This window comes from Dendrobates tinctorius, unplaced genomic scaffold (genome assembly GCF_039654945.1).
Source record: "Dendrobates tinctorius isolate UK_male_01 unplaced genomic scaffold, ASM3965494v1 ptg000097l, whole genome shotgun sequence".
Taxonomy (NCBI): domain Eukaryota; kingdom Metazoa; phylum Chordata; class Amphibia; order Anura; family Dendrobatidae; genus Dendrobates; species Dendrobates tinctorius.
Window position 1 is genome coordinate 28,494,456 of NW_027361765.1, and position 20,113 is coordinate 28,514,568.

Here is a 20,113-nt window from a genome sequence, read left to right on the forward strand (position 1 = left end):
ATAGTCATTACTCTAGGTGTTAATAAAAGTATAAGCAAAGATGTAATAGGTCGAGCATATAAGATAGAAGGGAAAAAAATGCTAGTCTGCAAAAATGTTATCACGAAGTATGCTCCCTGCCAGACTGAAACACTCCCATCATTTTTTTTTTTTTTATCCTCTTAACATATTGCAGTCATCATTTTGTATAGCACTGTGTACTTAGTTACAACTTCTCATTGGCCTTCCTACCCAGCTAATTCTTCTCTTTTCTCTGCTCTATGTAGAAACAGGAAGTCTCTTGTCCCTGTATTTATCATTCGCTTCTTCACCTCCTGACCCAGCTGTTCCCTCCTTCTCACTGGCCAGAGACTTGTGTAGTGACTGATGACCAATACAGAACAAATTGACTACCTGTTTCTTGATAGATCTTCAATTAAATTCAGCTAGTCAGGTTTTTGGAAAAGAGAAGAATTAATTGGGTAGAAAGGCAAAATGAGCAATTGTAAGTACATAGTGCTATTTAATATTATGATTGCAATATATTTAGAGGATAAAAGGTTTGATGGTGAGTACTTTAATTATAATGCAGTATATGTTCCATTTATAAAATGTCAGCTTTTCAGTGGTCTATGGGTTGGTAAACTGTTCATAGAAACCGCTCATTTTGATTGTCTACCAGAAGTAATCTATGGTAAATTTAGTATATTATATTTGTTACAGGAAGCTGCTCTCCATTAGTCCGGCCACTGCAGCCATTACCCCAATTCCGCCCCATTTCAGCTCCAGCAAGGACGGCTCCCACTTTTATCCATAGACCTACTCCTCCAGTCCCATCTATGACACAGAACCTCAGCAATGTAGCACCAGGTCTTCAGCAGCCTTTACTACTGCAGTCCCAGAAAACACAACAAACTATGTTTATGCAAAACGCAGCAGGTATCAAAATGGATTTTTGTGCTTGAAATGACCACTAAATCCACACAACTTGAGCTTATGTTAATGTTCTAATGTTGGATACCAGGAAAAACAATAACACACAGAGATACAACTGTTTAACAAGAGAGAAAAATGTATGGTAAAGAAAAAAAACATTCCATTCATTGTTTAGACCGCTGTAGGTGTATGACATATAGTATATCCAGCTTTAATAGTTGGATAATGTTTGGTTACATTGTCTCTACTGGTCCCCATCTCATCTCCTCTCACAGCACGAGCATTGCATACAATATGAAGGACAGCTACTGTATGTAACCCCTCCCCGTATCATCCCTGTCCAGGAGTTATTTGTGTGTTAAGTAGTTACTGTTTGTCACTAAGCAGATTTTTTAGAGATTGACCAGATTTCTGGACACTTACAGAGAGCCTATAGGCTGGAGAAGCAGTACAGGCTGCAGTACTTAGAATATATGAGACTGTAAAGTACTTATTATAATTTACTAAATATTTACAAAAATACAAGCCTGACAACAGGTTAAAGGGAATCTGTCACCCATATTTAGTGATATCATGTAAAGATATCACCCAATTGTGCGTCCCATAAGGATTCTATTAGGATTTTTTATTCCACCTGACCCCGCACCTTTGAGGCATAAATACCTTTTTTATCTTGTTCGGGATGTATGCAAATCGCCGCGGTCCGATGGGCGTGGTTTAGTCTCCCCCCCCCCCCCCCCCTCGGCTTGCTGCACGTAATCTTCATCTGTGAATATCACAGATAACGTTGGCCCACGGCGCCTGCGCAGTATCCTTTGCCCAACTGTGGGCAAAGCATTTAATCGCTACTGCGCACGCGCCGGTATTTTCCAGCGCGGTCTATGCCCCGGAAGTGTGTCCTGCATGTGAAGACTTTCGGGGCATAGACCGCGCTGGAAAATACCGGCGCAGTAGCGATTATATGCTTCGCCCACAGTTGGCCTAAGCATACTGCGCAGGCGCCGGAAGCCTTTACAATGCGCAAGCGCGGAAACCAACGTAATCTGTGATATTCACAGATGAAGATTACGTGCAGCAAGCCGAGGAGGAGGATGGAAAGAAGGCGACTAGCCTCGCCCATCGGCCTGGACCGCAGCGATTTGCATACATCCCCAACAAGATGATAAAGATATTTATGCCTCAAAGGTGCGGAGTCAGGGGGAATAAAAAATCCTAATAGAATTCTTATGGGACGCACAATTGGGTGATATCTTTACATGATATCACTAAATATGGGTGACAGATTCCCTTTAACTTTAAAGGTCTATGACTAGGTATGATGTATGGAAAAGTGAGTCATTGTCTTAAATTTTTTTTTTTTTTTTTTCTCTTTTAAAGCAAACATTGGACGAAATGAAAATGCATTAATAGAAAAACGCCCCTCAACTGTTGACTTTATTAATGTCTCTCCAAAAAAGCCCAAAACCAACGAGAATATAGCAGATAAAAGGCCGGCTGCAGCATCTATTACAGCTTCTAACCCAATGTCGTCACCTGCTAGGCAACAACAAACTACCCTACTGCAAAATACTCCTGCTAAAGGTATTTAAAATCATTTCTATTAACCATTTCCCAAAAGAACAAGTTAACTGTTGTCTTGTGTGTATCTAGGTACTAACGCAGCCACAACTCCAACAAAAAATGGAACACCATTCCCTCGGGCTTGTCCAAAGTGCAACATACACTTCAATCTTCTGGAGCCTATGAAGAAACACATGACGGTAATAATGTTCACTGACTAGGCCTATTTGCTTTTTCAGGCCATGAAGCAGTCAAGAAAGAAAGAGAACAGAAATCTATAAAAATATTATGAGTTTGTGTCAGTCTTGTAATTACATTTTAAAATATGGGATTCTCTGTAATAATGTAATGGACTTTAAATGGCAGGATAGATTAAAAATCTTTTAACTGATGTCACTGAGGCATCTCAGGATATGTCATCAGCTTAACTACAGTTAAGGCCTTATTCACATAGCAGTATTTTTGAGCAGTATTTCACTGACTGCAATTTTTTTCTTCAAACCCAATTGCAAAAAAGACTTGCAACCCCAAACGCATGCACTTAGGTGAAAACCAAATTGTTCCTAAAGGTGGACAATCTCTAATGTGAAGTTAGTTCTAAAAGGCTCCAGGGACAGGAATAATGTGTTAAAACTGTAAAACGCTGCGGAATATGTTGGTGCTATATAAAAAATAAAGATTATTATTATGTTTCCAAGGTTGAGCAGCAGGCACAAGCCTGTTTCATGAAGCTTATGGTTTATGGTTATTTATGCAGTGTCCTTTACAAATTAGTGGGTGATGCAACTGAGTGAGGATTGGAGTTTTAAAATGTCACATGCTTCATTCTTTGTGCACAGTCTGCTACTTCGTGGAATAACTGTTGTCACTCCCAGTGCAAACTGGGACACAACTAGATTGAATTGGCAAAGGTGGAATTCTGCTTAGGCACAGAGCTCCACAGTACCACCCCATGCTACTTTCCAACTTGGTTTTTGGAGTTGCATGATTTTATGTACATTTTTGCATTGCAAGTGGCTGAAGCATTTGAACTCGGTAATTCCGGTGAAGGGGTCACTATGGACTGGGACCTAAGGTGTGCTATCAGTCACGCCAACCTCTTGCCTTGAATGAGCGCATAGATCCTGAAGTAGGACTCCAGTCTTACATCTGTGTAAAGTTACCATTAGAGTGAAATAGACTTTTTTTTTTTGTTTTTTTTGGGGTTTTTTTGTTGTTTTTTTTTAATCGGGTATACTGTCTGAATTTTGTTTTCTGTTCATTAACTCTTAATATTTTATCAGTTTCAAACAGATGGAAAACTGAAGTACAAATATGTCTTCAGTGAAATTCTATGGGTCAGTGTGCTGTCCGAGAAAAAAAACGGACCGCAATGGGACGTGTCACATGGATGTGTGAGTGTAGCCTTAGGCTATCTTCACACATTGCATTTTTGCAGCATTTTTTAATGCAAATTTGCGGCTGTGTTTCACAGTACCAGCAAAATCTGTGATTTCAGAAATGTTGTACACACAGCTTGGTTTTATTTTCCTGAATGTTGCGTTTTTGCAAAATGTAGCATGTCACTTCTTTCAGCATTTTTGCAGTGTTTTTAACTCATTGAACAATGGGTAGTGCAAAAAAAAAAACTGCTGATATCAGGTTTTGCTGCATTTTTCGTACCAAAACCTGATTAAGTTGATTCAGATTATTTTTTTTTATGCACTAAACTTTATCAGCAAGTGACACGAGACAAATGCACCCTGACAAAAACGCAGTAAAAAAAAAAGCGTTGCAAAACTTGCTTTTTTGAAGTTGCTTCTTTACTTCCAAGAGAGCAGGTTTTGCCTGAGGGGGGAAAAAAGCATCAAAAACGCAATGTGTAAACATAACCTTAGACCATGGGTGTGGAATCTTTTCTGCCAAGGGCCATTTGGATATTTATACCATCCTTCGGGGGCCGTACAAACTCCGCCCACAAAGTACATCCTGACACTCGCACTGGTGTCAGGATATAATCTTTCATTGCATACCCTTCAGTGTTCAGTAGTGAACACTGCGTGTGTATGCTCACAGAGCAAGAAGAAATTAATGAGCTGGTGGCAGTCAAAACACAACTCCCTGCCAAAGCACTGCAGTCCCTGAAAATCTGCCCAGGGGCCGGATAAAAGGTCATTAAGGGCCGTAAATGACCCTGGGGCCTGAGGTTCCCCACCCCTGCCTTAGACTGAGGTGCAAAATTTTTTTTTTATTTTTTTTTTGTCCCTGCAGGTGACTGTGGCAGCATAGTATGTGAACACAGCCAGTTTTGGAATACACATAGATATTGCCCCAAATGCCCTAATGGCTTCTTTTTTTAAAAAAAATGTCCATGCATATCAGATTGAGGGTCTGTCCTCTGTCACCCCAACTAGTCAGCTGACTGAACAGGCTATAGAAGTCTAGTAGATGCATTAAATTTGGCATTACCTTTTCACTCTTAGCACATTGGCACAGAGTCAAACCCCTACTGACATGATATTCATGACCTGTCATTCATGACCTCTCCTAAAAATAGGTTATGTAGATTTTTGGGGGGGATGATTTGAATATTAATAGTTTCTCCTCTGAATCCATTCTTGAGCCTTAAATCTCCCTTTTCTTTTTATATTACAGTATTGTTGTCCAGAGAAAATGCAGATTTTGTTCCATGGCATAATAAACCCTGATGCTTCCAAACCACTAAATTCAGTGGAAGATATTGAAAGAGGAAAGTTGGTCATGCTTGTTAGTGACTTTTATTATGGAAGCTATGCTGGAGATCAAAAGCTGATACATCAAGAAGAGAAGACTCACACCACATTCAGGTGTTTTAGCTGTCAAAAACTTCTTAAGAACAACATAAAGTAAGTACCAAGAGTCCACGGTCATTATAGGGGTGTAATCATTGAAGAGAGGGCATTTCACTGTATATCAAGATCTGATTAATCTTTGTGGTATATACCTGCATGCAGGCTTGGAATAGCCCACAGAGGTATCCTCCGGTGGGCCGCTGTGCAGGAGTGGACAACCACCCTCTTATATGAGCAGTATTTGGGACAATACACTTGATTCACTATGTACAGACAAACCCTGATATTTAACAATCAACCCATTTTGCTATAGAAATTTGTGAATGAGGGCAAAGTCCTATTTGCATGTAGCTGAAAAGTGGGGTGCTGGAGTTGATGTTACTGATGGGTCCTTAGCATCCTAGTTGGATACTGTCTGCGTGATGTCTTGAATGCAAAGACAAAGTATAAGCTTTTCACTTGTGAATATGCAAGTACACATATAAAGAGTGTGCACACACTATACTGATATATTGAAGTAGAAAAGTAGCAACTTTATGTAGTAACAAAGTTATTTTATTGTAACAAGTGCAGTAAACTTAACTACAGTAGGTCATGTAATGTACTTGATGATCGAATTTCTAGCAGAAGTGCAGAATATTCGCTTACAAGAGCTGGCAATCTTTAGAAATACAAACCAAAATATAGTCCAGGCACATTGGCAAATACTTGTCTTCCTGCCCAGTAAAACTTATGTGTACTCTCCTCGACGCCACCAGCTTGCACAGGAGGACACATAGTGATGCCGTTTCTGAGAATCGCAGCTAATGGAAAGATGTCAATCATCCCCAGGAAGGTCATGATTGCAGCATATGAAGCGGACTTGTTTGAGTGAAGTGATGCCCCCCCCCTAACTAGTCCTACCTAAGGTAGGATAGGATGACAGATGTATATACTTCTGTGCTTAAAGCAAATTTTAATCATTTGTTAGGGACATGAAGAACTTTATTAATATGTGAGAATAGGGCATAGGTAACCCAATAGTTGCAGTTTGGAGTGACTTTAGGCAACAGTTTCTCTTTTAAGAATGCTCCTTTTTAGACTGGAAACCACTATGACTTTCATCTGAAAAAAATGAATGATTTTCATCAGTATACTGAATCTGATTTTCATACATTTCTGATGTGTCTATTTTTAGCTTTTTAACATTGTATGTGACATTTGTTTTTCTCCTATGCAAAATAAGCCTTTTTTTTTCAATCAGTAAGTAGAAAATAAACAGATGCGGATGGAATCTAAGTACTGCGCGTTTACTTTTGTGAACCCATTCACTTGCAGAAAAAAAATCTTCTGTGGATAGCCTCAAAGACTGTCTGTGTTTCACTGACGCCACATGAACAACAAAAGATTGATATGTGAATGATGCCTAAGTCGCAAACTCTTCAGCTGCAGCTGATCTCTGACTTCCTCTTCATGATCAATTTGTCCAAAGGCGAGGACAGTGATGCCAGCACTAATTGGGAGCCAGCATCACATGTAACAGTACCACCTGAGAGCCCCGGGGAGGGCGAGTGCAGACACCGGGGGAGCGCCGCCGCCACGGGAGTCTAATATATGCTTTATAATTTTACGAGGGACAAACATTTTGATCAAAAACAGGTTGTCCTAGTGGTGGACAACCCCTTTAGGACCCCCATACACATAAGTAGCGACTGATCTTTCAGTTGACTATCTTCTTTGACTCTTCCTTACACATGAATGTTCAGCTTTGCCAGAAGTTCATATATTTTCTAAAGCAAAAAAGTGAGAAAGCTGCTACCAGACTAATAAATAAGAAAGGATCAGGTCATAAACTGCGAACTGCCTGACCCATATCCTCCGTCATCAGTCGGGGAAGAATCGGAAGGCCATGTACACCTTTGCCTAAGTGACCAATAAAGGCCAACAGTTTAACTTTTGTCTAAGGCCTGTTTCACACTTCCGTTTTTGTGTCCGCCAAACGGATCCGTTTCCGTTTTTTTGACGGAAACTGATGCAAACGGATCCGTTTTTAAAAAAACGGATCCGTTTTTTTGACGGATCCGCGGTAACCACTAATGGAAGTCTATGGGACAAAAAAAACGGATCCTGCAAAAAAATGGCGGATCCGTTTTTTTACGGAAACCAACGGATTTTGACGGATTTGAAAAAACGAAAGTGTGAAACAGGCCTTAGGCAGGGGGTAGGCAATTAATTTTCCCAAAGGGCCACATTAGAGACCAGGACTATTGCAGGGGGCCAAACCAGTATGTTGAAATTAATTTTGTTCAACGTTGGGCAGTAAAATATTAAATATATAAATACTATCACTGAGCAGATCAAAACCATATACAGTAATTCACTGATTTTTATAGTTTGCAATAAATAGTAAGTCCTACTGCTTCTGTTATTCAGCCCTTGTGCGATCAACAACGCCCTCATGCACCTTATGGTGGTCCACAGCTCCCTGCACAGTATATTGAACCTGTCACGGCCCCCCAGTACACAGTATGGTGCCCCTACACCTCCCAACACAGTAAGATGACTCCCACAGTCCTCCAAAAGGATCACATGCACAGAATAACGATGCCAACTCAGTATGATCACCTGCAGCTCCCTATCATACAGAATTATGACCCACACCGTATGATCCCCCATAGCCCCAACATATTTTGATTGCAACCATATCCCCCAAAAAGTATAACACTCCAAAACTCCCTATACTCATTATAAGGCCTGGATCACACTACCGTGTGTGATGCGAGAAACTCGCACAAGTTTTTGGCATCAACACCCAGCGCTACCACCGGCACTCAGGAGCGGAGCTGCGGCTTCATAGAAATACATGCATCCGCAGCTCCGGTCCTGAGTGCTGGCGGCAGTGCCGGGTGTTGATGCGGAAAAACTTGTGCGAGTTTCTCGCATCACACACGGTAGTGTGATCCCGGCCTAATGGTCCTTTTGGTTACCCCTCCCCCAGCACAATTTGATGGCCCTCACTGAACCTCTAAACACAGTATGATCCCCACAGCCCTCCAAGCACCACAGAATCTCCCTCACAGGCCCTAAACACAGAATGATGAGTCCCACATTATCTTCCACAGCGCTCAAGCACAGAATGACTGACAGCCACCTAACACAGAATATTGACCCCCCCCCCCATTATTTCCCAAACAGAATAATACAGCCACCAACACAATATGATGGCCTCCGACATCATACACCTACGATATTGGCTAGCACAACCCCAAACACAGAATGATGACCCCTACATTATGATAACCCACATCCTCCAACGTAGTATCATTTGTTTGTGTGGGGGGGGGGTTTATCGACCATTTCAGAGATCTGTAGCGTTTTTACTTTTCCATCAATGGAACTATGTGCTGATGCATGAGATGTGGTGTTGTATTATTATTTTATTTTTTTTTTTTGTTAGGGGTAGTGGTGACCAAAAATCTGCAATTTTTTTTTTTTTTTCTCATTATGGTGTTTACCAATTGGGTCAATTAATATCATACTTTGGTCAACTGTTGTGGACAGCCAAATATGTTTCTTTTATATTTTATTTTTTTACGGGAGAAAGATTTTTTTTTTTTATTTTATTTTTTTTTTTAAGAACAAAAAAGGCTTTTTTTTCTTTATTTTTCTTTCCCCCCCGGAATGAAATACTATACATTGCAGTGCCACGCTATTGCAGTAGATGGTGAAATTTGTGGTCTCCTTTTGAAGATCTTGTATAGCTTAGCTTTGAAGGATAACCAAGATGGCAGTGACAGTGGCCTTGAGCATGCCCCGGCTGTCAAAGAAAAACCCATTAGTGTCCTACAATCACGTCACATGCACCAGCTTGTGACATCAATTAAATGCCACTGTCTGCAATTGATTGTGGCATTCAAATGGTTAACAGCCAAGCTGTTATAGATAGATGAAGGCTATAAAATATAGCCGGCAACAGACACATATGGAGGAAACTCTGCTCCTGAGAATCCTTTTCGCAGTCACTCCCGTGCAGAAAGTACAGTTGCGTTCATATGCACAAAGGGTTAAGAACTATCTTCAGCATAAAGAACAAGGAGCCCTGGAAGTGATGATATGGCCCAATAGAACCACGATCACAACATCGAGTCTGTATGGGGGTAACATGAAGAGACAGATTTCTACAAGCCTACATCCACGGAAGATCTGTTCTCCAAGATATTTGGAACAACCCCCTTTCTTCAAAAACTGTGCAGGTGTACCTAGAAGAATTAATGCTTTTGATGCTGTTTGGAAGGCAAAAGTAGCATCAACAAATGTTTTACTTGATTAATATTTCTCTTTTGTTCGTTGACTTTGCATTTTAATTGATAAAAAATTCTTTAAAAAACTTTTTTTTCGGTATTTTTAATTTGCAAGTTTTCCACATCTTTTGCACAGTGCTGTATATCAGACACCTAACCAAATAAAGATAGTTTAAACTTCAATTAAATTTGTGGCATGAAATGTGTGCTCTATAAAGCTGGTATACATATGAAACAATGCAGAGCTATGTTTTTATCATGAATGGTAAATTCCCACATACCCCCCTTCATGACCCAGCCTATTTTTACCTTAATGACCTGGCCATTTTTACAATTCTGATCAGTGTCCCTTTATGAGTTAATCACTCAGGAACGCTTCAAAGGATCCTAGCGATTCAGAGAATGGTTTTTCGTGACATATTGGGCTTCATGTTGGTGCTAAATTTAGGTCGCTAATTTTTGCGTATATTTGTGAAAAAAAAAGAAATTTGGCGAAAATTTTGAAAATGTCGCAATTTTCAAATTTTGAATTTTTATTCTGTTAAACCAGAGAGTAATGTGACACAAAATAGTTAAGAAATAACATTTCCCACATGTCTACTTTACATCAGCACAATTTTGGAAGCAAAATTATTTTTTGTTAGGAAGTTATAAGGGTTAAAAGTTAACCAGCGATTTCTCATTTTTACAACAAAATTTACAAAACCATTTTTTTAGGGACCACCTCACATTTGAAGTCAATTTGAGGGGTCTATATGGCAGAAAATACCCAAAAGTGACACCATTCTAAAATCTGCACCCCTCAAGCTCCTCAAAACTACATTCAAAAAGATTAACCCTTCAGGTTCTTCACAGGAACTAAAGCAATGTGGAAAGAAAAAATGGACATTTTAATTTTTCTAACAAAAATTCTTTTAGCATCAATTTTTTCATTTTCACATGGGTGACAGGAGAAATTGCCCAACAAATTTTAGGATTCATTTTATCCTGAGTACACTGATGCCTCATATGTGGTCATAAACCACGGTTTGGGCGCACGGCAGGGCCCAGAAGGGAAGGAGTGCCATTTGACTTTTTGAATGGAAAATTAGCCCCAATCGTTAGCGGACACCATGTTGTGTTTGGAGAGCCCCTGTGTGCCTAAGCAGTGAAAAAACCCCACAAGTGACACAATTTTATAAACTAGACCCCTTAAGGAACTTATCTAGATGTGTGGTGAGCACTTTGAACCCCCAAGTGCTTCACAGAAGTTTATAACGCAGAGCAGTGAAAATAAAAAATCTTTTTTTTTCCTCCAAAAAATGATTTTTTTAGCCCCCACTTTTTTATCTTCCCAAGGGTAACAGGAGAAATTAGACCACCAAAGTTGTTGTGCAATTTTTCCTGAGTATACGGATACCCCATATGTTGGGGTAAACCACTGTTCGGTGCTCGGAAGGGAGGGAGCACTGTTTGACTTCTTGAACGCAAAATTGGCTGGAATCAATGGTGGTGCCATGTCGTGTTTGGCGACCCCCTGATGTGCGTAAATAGTGGAAACCCCGCCATTTTTGAAGATAGCGGCGCCCATGGAGTAAGACCAAGGGACGTCGGGATGTACGGGGGGAGGGATGAGAAGGCGGGAGGAGAAAAATTCTGACGGTGGCGGCAGATAGCCGCACCGCCCCTGTCAGTCGTGGGGGGTGGGGCAGTTCTGATCATTGTCTCCAGCCAAGGCCCATGCTATTGCAGCATCGGCCATGGCTGGATTGTAATATTTCGCCAAGTTTCATTGGTGAAATATTACAATCGCTCTAATTGGTTGTTTCACTTTCAGCAGCAGTGAAGTATAGGTCCCCCTGTACCTGCGAGTCAGGTGACCTTTCATTGACCCCAGTCACCCGACCCGCAGGAGGGCGATCTCCCCATGACACAGCATATGCGCCACAGGTCGGATTGGCACCGACTTACATGACGCATACGCTGTCACAGGTCGGGAAGGGTTTAAGCTCCATTTAAATTTGTGGCATGAAATGTGTGCTCTATAAAGCTGGTATACATATGAAACCACGCAGAGCTATGTTTTCATCATGAATGGTAAATTCCCACATACCAGACTATTGCTGCATAGGACTGTTTCACACATCAGTTTTTTTCCTCAGTTAAAATCCGCTAAAATGGCGGACAATGGATCCGTTCCTGTACTGACCACAACGTTTGGCACCGGACCGTTGTTTTAACGGATCCGTCGAAGGAAGAATTTTAAAGGAACCGCTGCCAGGGGAGGAGAGAGAACAGGGTTTAGGGTTAAATTTGCGTCCGAGGCAAATCCTCCGGGCATGCGCAATGTAAATTGTGGATCCGGCCGCCCGAAAAAACGTTGCATTGTCTGTCCAGACATGTCGGCGGACGCCTAAATTTTGGCGGATCCGCAAAAAAACGGATCCAACGGATGGCAATCCGTCAAGATCCGCCGGTAATACAACTCAATGGGGAAAAAAAACGGATCCGCCAAGCAAAATGGTGGATCCGTTTTTTTTGCAAAACGGCGGATCTTGACTGATTTGAAAAACTGATGTGTGAAACAGGCCATAGCTAGTCCTGGTGGCCAGCGAGGAGCATAACTTTGCTGATATATGAATTATCTTGTATAGCTGCTGGTTAAAGGGCATAATGTCAGATCTCATATGTGACCCCCACTGTGTTCAGGGAATCATCTTCATTACAAGTAAAAGTCGCTTGTGCTGCACTCTGCCAATCAGATTAATTACATTTCCCAGTAATCAGCACAAGTCTGTTTGGTGACTACACATGAATAATTGTTGTATTTTTGCTTGTGATAAAAGCAGCAGTTTTGATTGAATAACTTCTGGTTTCTAAATCAGCAGAAAAGGACATTGTGATAGTCTTCATTAGGGAGACAGGTTTGTCTTAGGACCTCTGTTTGGCAGTGAAGGTCATAGTTCTTCCGCATACAGACCGGCAAAGAGAAGCTGAAATGGCAGAATGTGAAGCTGAAGAATGGCTTAAGTCTACAAAGGGCATAGTCTGCAAGCTAAAATGAACAGATTTGCCTTTGCTAGTATCATTAAGGAAAACAAAAGCTTCATGTAATTGCAGACATTAAAATCGCTATTACATACACTTAGAGGCAAAGATGCAGGTTGAAGCACTGGCAATTTGTCTTGCAAACAGCAGGGAACTAATGTATGCATTCAAGACTTGTCAGTCATGACTTTTTGGCTGCTATCTGTTCCCCTTGTAAAATAGCACAGGACTATAAATTTGTAATTTTTACAAGTGTTGTATGATTAGTCTAGTAAATTTGTGTGAATCTGCTATCTAGACTACTTTCATTTCTCTGGTGCCAATGTTGTGCTGACTTTGGATACTATACACACCTGGTCAAAATTGTTGGTACCCCTCGTTTAATGACAGAAAAACCCACAATGGTGACAGAAATAACTTGAGAATCTGACAAAAGTAGTAATAAATCAAAAATCTATGAAAATGAACAATCAAAAGTCAGACATCGCTTTTCAACCATTCTTCCACAGAATTAAAAAAAAATAAATAAATCTCATGAAATAGGCCTGGACAGAAATGATGGTACCCTTAATTTAATATTTTGTTGCACAACCTTTTGAGACAGTCACTGCAATAAAACAATTCCTGTAACTGTCAATGAGACTTCTGCACCCCTCGACAGGTATTTTGACCAACTCCTCAAGAGCAAACTGCTCCAGTTGTGCCGTGTTTAGAAGGTTGCCTTTTCCAGACAGCATGTTTCAGCTCTTTCCAAAGATGCTCATTAGGATTTAGGTCAGGGCTCATAGAAGGCCACTTCAGAAGAGTCCAGTGTTTTCTTCTTAGCCCTCCTTGGATGGTTTTTGCTGTGTTTTGGGTCATTATCCTGTTGCAAGACCTATGACCTGCGACTGAGACCAAGCTTTCTGACACTGGATAGCACATTTCTCGCTAGAATTCCTTGATTGTCTTGAGATTTCATTGTACCCTGCACAGATTCTAGGCACCCTGTGCCAGATGCAGCAAAGCAGCCCCAGAACATAACAGAGCCTCCTCCATGTTTCACAGTAGGGACATTGTTCTTTTCTTGATATGCTTCATTTTTCCGTTTGTGAGCATAGAGCTGATGTGCCCTGCCAAAAAGTTATATTGTTATCTCATCTGTCCATAGAACATTCTCCAAGAAGCTTTGTGGCTTATCATGTAGTCTGGCAAATTCCAGTCTGCATTTTGAATTTTTTTTTTTTTTTTTTCAACAATGGTGTCCTTCTTGGTCGTCTCCCATGAAGTCCACTTTGGCTCATACAACGACGGATTGTGCGACCTGACACTGATATTCCTTGAGCTTAAAGTTCACCTTTAATCTGTTTAGAAGTTTTTCTGGGCTCTTTTGTTACCATTTGTATTATCCGTCTCTTTGATTTGTCATCAATTTTCCTTCTGCGGGCACGTCCAGGGAGGTTGGCCACAGTCCCATGGAGCTTAAATTTCTGAATAATATGTGCAACTGTAGTCACAGGAACATCAAGCTGCTTGGAGATGGTCTTATAACTTTTAGCTTTTAAAATGTTTGTCTATAATTTTTCTAATCTCCTGAGACAACTCTTTCCTTCGCTTCCTTCCGGTCCATGTTGAGTGTGATACTCTGTGCTGTTTGGTGATATGGTATGTGTCTGTAGCCCTCTATACAGGCCCACTCACTGATTCCAAGATTGTAGACACCTGTGATGCGAAATAGTGGACACACCGTGATTTAACATGTCCCTTTTGTCACATTATTTTCAGGGGTACCGTCATTTCTGTCCAGGCATATTTTATGAGTTTAATTTTTAAACTCCTAGATACTCGATGTTTACATTAGAAACCAGCGTCGCTGATCGCCGGTCTCTCAATGCCACACGTAGCGATGCGTGCTGGCCAGCGGGAGACCAGTGATCAAAAAATGGCCCAGGACGATCGAGCACGATGAGCGATACCCGGCAGGGGGGCCGGTCGCTGATCTCCCATCACACACAGCGATCTCACTGGCGCGTCACAAAATCAGCGATCTCGCTAGCGAGATCGCTCTGTGTGACGGGGCCTTGAGGCAGGGCTCGCCGTGGTTCTTGGGATTGTTGGGGGCTACGGCATTTGGACCACCAGCAATTGAAATATTATCCTTTGGATAGGAGATAACTTTTAAATTTGAGAACACCCCTTTAAAGTATGTCTTTTTGCCTTTTTTTTTGTGCTGCATTGACAATTCGGCAAGCATCTTGGCAGAACTCTCACAGCAACTCCTACGTGTGCAGTTTCTTCTCAGTACTTTTCCTGGTTATTTTCTTTTATCAGAAATTCAGTTAAAAGTTAGCCTTCACAAAGAATTTGAATGTAAGCTAGCCATGTTAAACAACTCCTATGACAAATTTATAAAGAAATGGACTCGTTGGATAGAACTATATCCTTGAACCCCTATGGACTGCAATATATATATTTTTTTTGAATGTGTGTATGTATATATGTATGTATATATGTGTGTATGTATATATACATATATACCATGTTAGTTGGTCATTCGATTTAACGTTGGTCGATATATTCACCTAATCTAATACCATATCAGTTGGTCAACTACTATTTCTATATTAGAATTGATATAGAATACTTTCAAATGTACATATGTTAACATTGTCTCTATTCATTTTAAGCCATTCTGCGTAATGGCATGTTTGTATTACCAATGTTTAAAAAATAGTTTGTTCCCTATTCCCTCCTGGTACTCCCTTGTCCCCCCCCTCTTGCCCTCCTTCTCCATCTCCCTCCCAACCCCCCCTTCTCCCCTTCCTTTCCCTTTTACCCTTTCCCTTTTAAATTCCAAAACCAATAAAAAAGTTTGGAAAAGAAATTCAGTTAAAATTCCGCAAACTATGAAAATTAACATTCTATAAAATATTAGTGGTTGACCCCTTAGTGACAGAGCCAGTTTGCAGCTTAATGACCAGGACAATTTTTACAATTCTGACTACTGTCACTTTATGAGGTTAAACTCTGGAACGCTTTAATGGATCCCGCTGATTCTGATTTTTTTTTTTTTTTTTTATAACATATTGTACTTCATGTTAGTGGTAAAATTTCTTCGATATGTCTTGTGTTTATTTATTAAAAAAGCGTAAATATGGCGAAAATTTAGCAATTTTAAAACTTTAAATTTTTATGCCCTTAAATCAGAGAGATGTATCACATAAATTTCTTAATAAATAACATTTCCCACATGTCTACTTTACATCAGCACAATTTTGGAAACAAAATTTTTTTTTGTTAGGAAGTTATAAGGGTTAAAAGTTGACCAGCGATTTCTCATTTTCACAACAAAATTTACAAAACCATTTTTTTTTAGGGACCACATCATATTTAAAGTCATTTTGAGGGGTGTACATGACAGAAAATACCCAAAAGTAACACCATTCTAAAAACTATACCCGTAAGGGGCTCAAAATCACATTCAAGAAGTTTATTAACCCTTTACGTGCTTCACAGGAACTGAAGCAATATGGAAGGAAAAAATTAACATTTAACTTTTTTTTGCAAAAAATTTACTTCAGAACCAATTTTTTTTATTTTCACAAGTGTTAAAAGAAAAAATGAACCACAAAATTTATTGTGCAATTTCTCCTGAATACGCTGATACCCAAAATGTCGGGGCAAACCACTTTTTCAGCGCACGGCAGAGCTCGCAAGGGAGGGAGCGCCGTTTGACTTTTTTAACGCAGAATTAATAATAATAATAATAATAATAAATTTTATTTTTATAGCGCCGACATATTCCGCAGCACTTTACATTTAGAATTGACTGGAATTGAGATCGAACGCCATATTGCGTTCGGAGAGCCCCTGATGTTCCTAAACAGTGGAAACCCCCCAACAAGTGACCCAATTTTGGAAACTAGACCCATTAAGGAACTTTTCTAGATGTGTGGTGAGCACTTTGAACCTTCAAGTGCTTCACAGAAGTTTATAACGTAGAGCCGTGAAAATAAAAAATCCTTTTTTTTTCTACAAAAATGATCTTTTCGCCCCCAAATTTTTATTTTTACAAGGGTAACAGGAGAAATAATACCCCCACAGTTGTTGTGCGATTTGTCCTGAGTACGCTGATACCCCATATGTGGGGGTAAACCACTGTTTGGGCACACGGCAGAGCTCAGAAGGGAAGGAGTACCGTTTCACTTTTTCAATGCAGAATTGGCTGGAGTTGAGATTGGACGCCATGTCGCTTTTGGAGAGCCCCTGGTGTGCCTAAACAGTGAAAAAACCCCACAAGTGACACTATTTTGAAAACTAGACCCCTTAAGGAACTTATCTAGATGTGTGGTGAGCACTTTGAACCCCCAAGTGCTTCACAGAAGTTTATAACGCAGAGCAGTGAAAATAAGTCTTTGTTTTCCACAAATGTGACTTTTTTAGCCCCCAATTTTTTTATTTTCCCAAGGGTAACAGGAGAAATTAGACCCCCAAAGTTGGTAAATAGTGGAAACCCCTCAATTCTTGCTCCAACCCTAATCCCAACACACCCCTAACCCTAATTCCAGCCCTAACCCTAATTCCAACCCTAGCCCTAACCCTAATGGGAAAATGAAAAAAAAAAACCTATTTTCTTTATTTCATTATGTTTACCTAACTAAGGGGGTGATAAACGGGGGGGGAGGGGGGGTTATTTATTTTTTTTTTTTTATTATTTTGATTACTATGATAGTTTATCATAGTGATCAAAATGGATCTGCCAGCCGGCAGATTCACGGTGGGCGCATGCGCCCACCATTTTCTTCCAGATCCAAGATGTCGGCGCCCACTGGAGGACACCGGCGGAACAGAGGACCACCGGGAGGGAATCCAGGACCACCGGGAGGTACAGGAGGGGGGATCGGGGACCTTATTTCTCTTTCCTCTGATGTGCGATCACATCAGAGGAAAGAGAAATTAAAATCAAAATCGAGGCTTTTTTTTTTTTTGTTGTGATCGGGTTAATAATGGCGATCGCAAAAGCGGGGTCAGTAAAACCCAACTTGATTCATGTTCTCTGGGGTATCGGCTACCCCCGGCAGCTGAGACCCCCGGAAAAAAATCTGACATTGGGGGGCGCTATTTACTTTCTCCACAGCGCTGTGAATTAACGGCGCTGTGGTTTAAGTGGCCTTAATTACCGCCGTTAAAAAGCGTATCGGCGGTTGTTAAGGGGTTAAACTTCATATGTAATACTGTTACAAGGGAAATTTTAGTACTACATAAGGGGATTTTGAGTCCAGTCCTATGCCCTAAGACTATTATTATTATTATTATTATTTATTGTTATAGCGCCATTTATTCCATGGCGCTTTACATGTGAGGGGGGTATACATAAAAACAAGTACAATAATCTTAAACAATACAAGTCATAACTGGTACAGGAGGAGAGAGGACCCTGCCCGCGAGGGCTCACAATATTCAAGGGATGGGTGATAATACAGTAGGCGAGGGTAGAGCTGGTCGTGCAGCGGTTTGGTCGATCGAGACTAGCTAAACCATGCTCTATAAAGTCATGTTTCTGATCTGTAGGTTGAAAATACATTTTGCATTGATTTCACATCTTAATCAACCTTCAAATGTTGGCAACCATTTGTTTCCAGAACTCTTTAACAGTTTGCTTTGGTCATCAGGCTGCCAAATTTTGTAATTTTAACCTGCAAATTTTTGCGTCAAGTGAACGCCAAAGTATACTGAATTATCTTCATCAGCACCCGAGTTAAAAAGCAGTACTTTATTATTGCAAATTTCTAAACGAGACTTGTCCCTTTTGTCTAAATTAGCCAGTTATTCATTCCTTTTTACTTTATTCTCGCTCCTCCACTGTGTAATCTGATTTTGATTTTGTTTAAATCCACTATGCAGTTCAAGAGGTATGGGCGTTTAAAGCTGAATTGCTGAGTAAAAAAAAAAAAAAGAAAACACAATCTGTATACTTGGGAGAAGCTGGAATAAAATAAGAGCAAAAAGTTCACTTAAGTTTCTGATACTTTCAACCATGTAAAAATCAATTGTTTCTCTTGTACAAACTATCAATACCTAAATGTGTTAAGGGGGGTTGTCCAGGTTTTTCCACAAAAGTCTGAAGTCACACTAACTTGTGAATTCTCACGATGTATTTTATGAGGATTCTCGGTGCTGGTGGCGACACTAAGTGGTGATGTGATTAAGAGTATGCAATATGCATACTTCTGTCCACATTCCAACAAGATATGCGTGGTCTCACTCATTACAAGTGAGACCGCGCGCGTCTAGTTGGAATGTGGCCGGGAGTATGAATATCTCATACTTGTGGCCAAATGACTGCTTTGCCTGTCATCAGCCCCTGTTGTCCAGGTTGATCATGAAAGTGGCAGCAATGCACAGTCCCTTAATTGCCCAGGTTAATTCGCATATATGTTCATGTTTTTTCTATGTTACTGAAAAAGTGAAGGTTAATACAAACTTTTGTGTATTTATGAGATAAATTTACTTTTGTTTGATTTTTTTTTTTTTGTTTCTGTGGTATAAGATGCACTTTTTGCTACTTTTGCAGTTTCAGCATACAATGTTGCAAATAATACACCTGTTCTTGTCTGTGTATGGTAGATTCATGAACCACATGAAACATCATTTGGAGCTTGAGAAGCAAAGTACAGAAAGTTGGGAAAACCACACCACCTGCCACCACTGTTACCGCCAATTCTCTACTCCATTCCAGCTGCAATGCCACATTGAGAGTTCTCACACTCTGTATGAATCTACAAGTAAGACATGTCTTCACAGTATCTTATCTCGTTATTTTTTTTGCATGGTTTGAACATAAGCAGGAAAAAAAAAAAAAAAAAAAACAACCACTTTGTTTCTAAGACGCTGATGTCCTTTTGTCTTTATTTCAATACTAGATGTGTGCCCGATGCTATCGCATCGGGAGGGCAGTAACATCATGATGGGGGCAGCTTTGTGGCGCTGGGGGTGTCGGCCCACTCATTTCCGTGCAGTCACAACCAGCAGGAAAGACGGTGTTTTGCGGCCTGTGCTCGAGATCGTGTGCGGCGCCACCAGAGGATGGCCGCACTCAATCTCCAGCACAGGCCTCAAGCCGTGGTCTTTCCTGCCGGCTGTGACTGCACGGAGGTGGGTGGGCAGGCAGCGGCGGGATCCGGCGCATGTAGTCAGGCGGTGGGTCCTGGCGGGGGTCCGGCAGCAGTATCCCTCTCATTACTCCTCCCTCATTACACGCTCATTATACCCCCCTTCATTACACCCCTCTCGTTATACCCCCTCGTTACACCCCTTTCACAGCCTCAAGATCGCAGCAGCAGCCTGGATCCAAGCGGCAGCTGGGATCACAGCGGTGGTCGGGATCGCAGCGGCGGTCGAGATCGCAGTGGAGGCCTGGATCCGAGCGGCAGCTGTGATCCCAGTGGCAGTCGGGATCACAGCGGCAGCCTGGATCTGAGAGGCAGCTGGGATCCGCAGTGGCCTGGATCCGAGCGGCAGCTGGGATCCGAGCAGCAGTCA

The 20,113-nt window shown here is 41.0% G+C and overlaps 1 protein-coding gene across 4 annotated transcripts in view; it reads left to right on the plus strand.

Annotated features, from left to right (window-relative positions):
• Positions 1-20,113, plus strand: part of ZNF280D (zinc finger protein 280D) — a 274,432-nt gene that overhangs the window by 66,218 nt on the left and 188,101 nt on the right. For 3 of the 4 annotated variants that reach the window (XM_073586999.1, XM_073586996.1, XM_073586997.1), the window contains 5 exons: positions 703-918; positions 2,293-2,496; positions 2,566-2,675; positions 5,110-5,339; positions 19,199-19,356. In XM_073586999.1, the coding sequence (XP_073443100.1) occupies positions 703-918; positions 2,293-2,496; positions 2,566-2,675; positions 5,110-5,339; positions 19,199-19,356 (918 nt within the window). The remainder of the gene's footprint in view (positions 1-702; positions 919-2,292; positions 2,497-2,565; positions 2,676-5,109; positions 5,340-19,198; positions 19,357-20,113) is intronic. The other variant, XM_073586998.1, reaches the window with a different exon arrangement.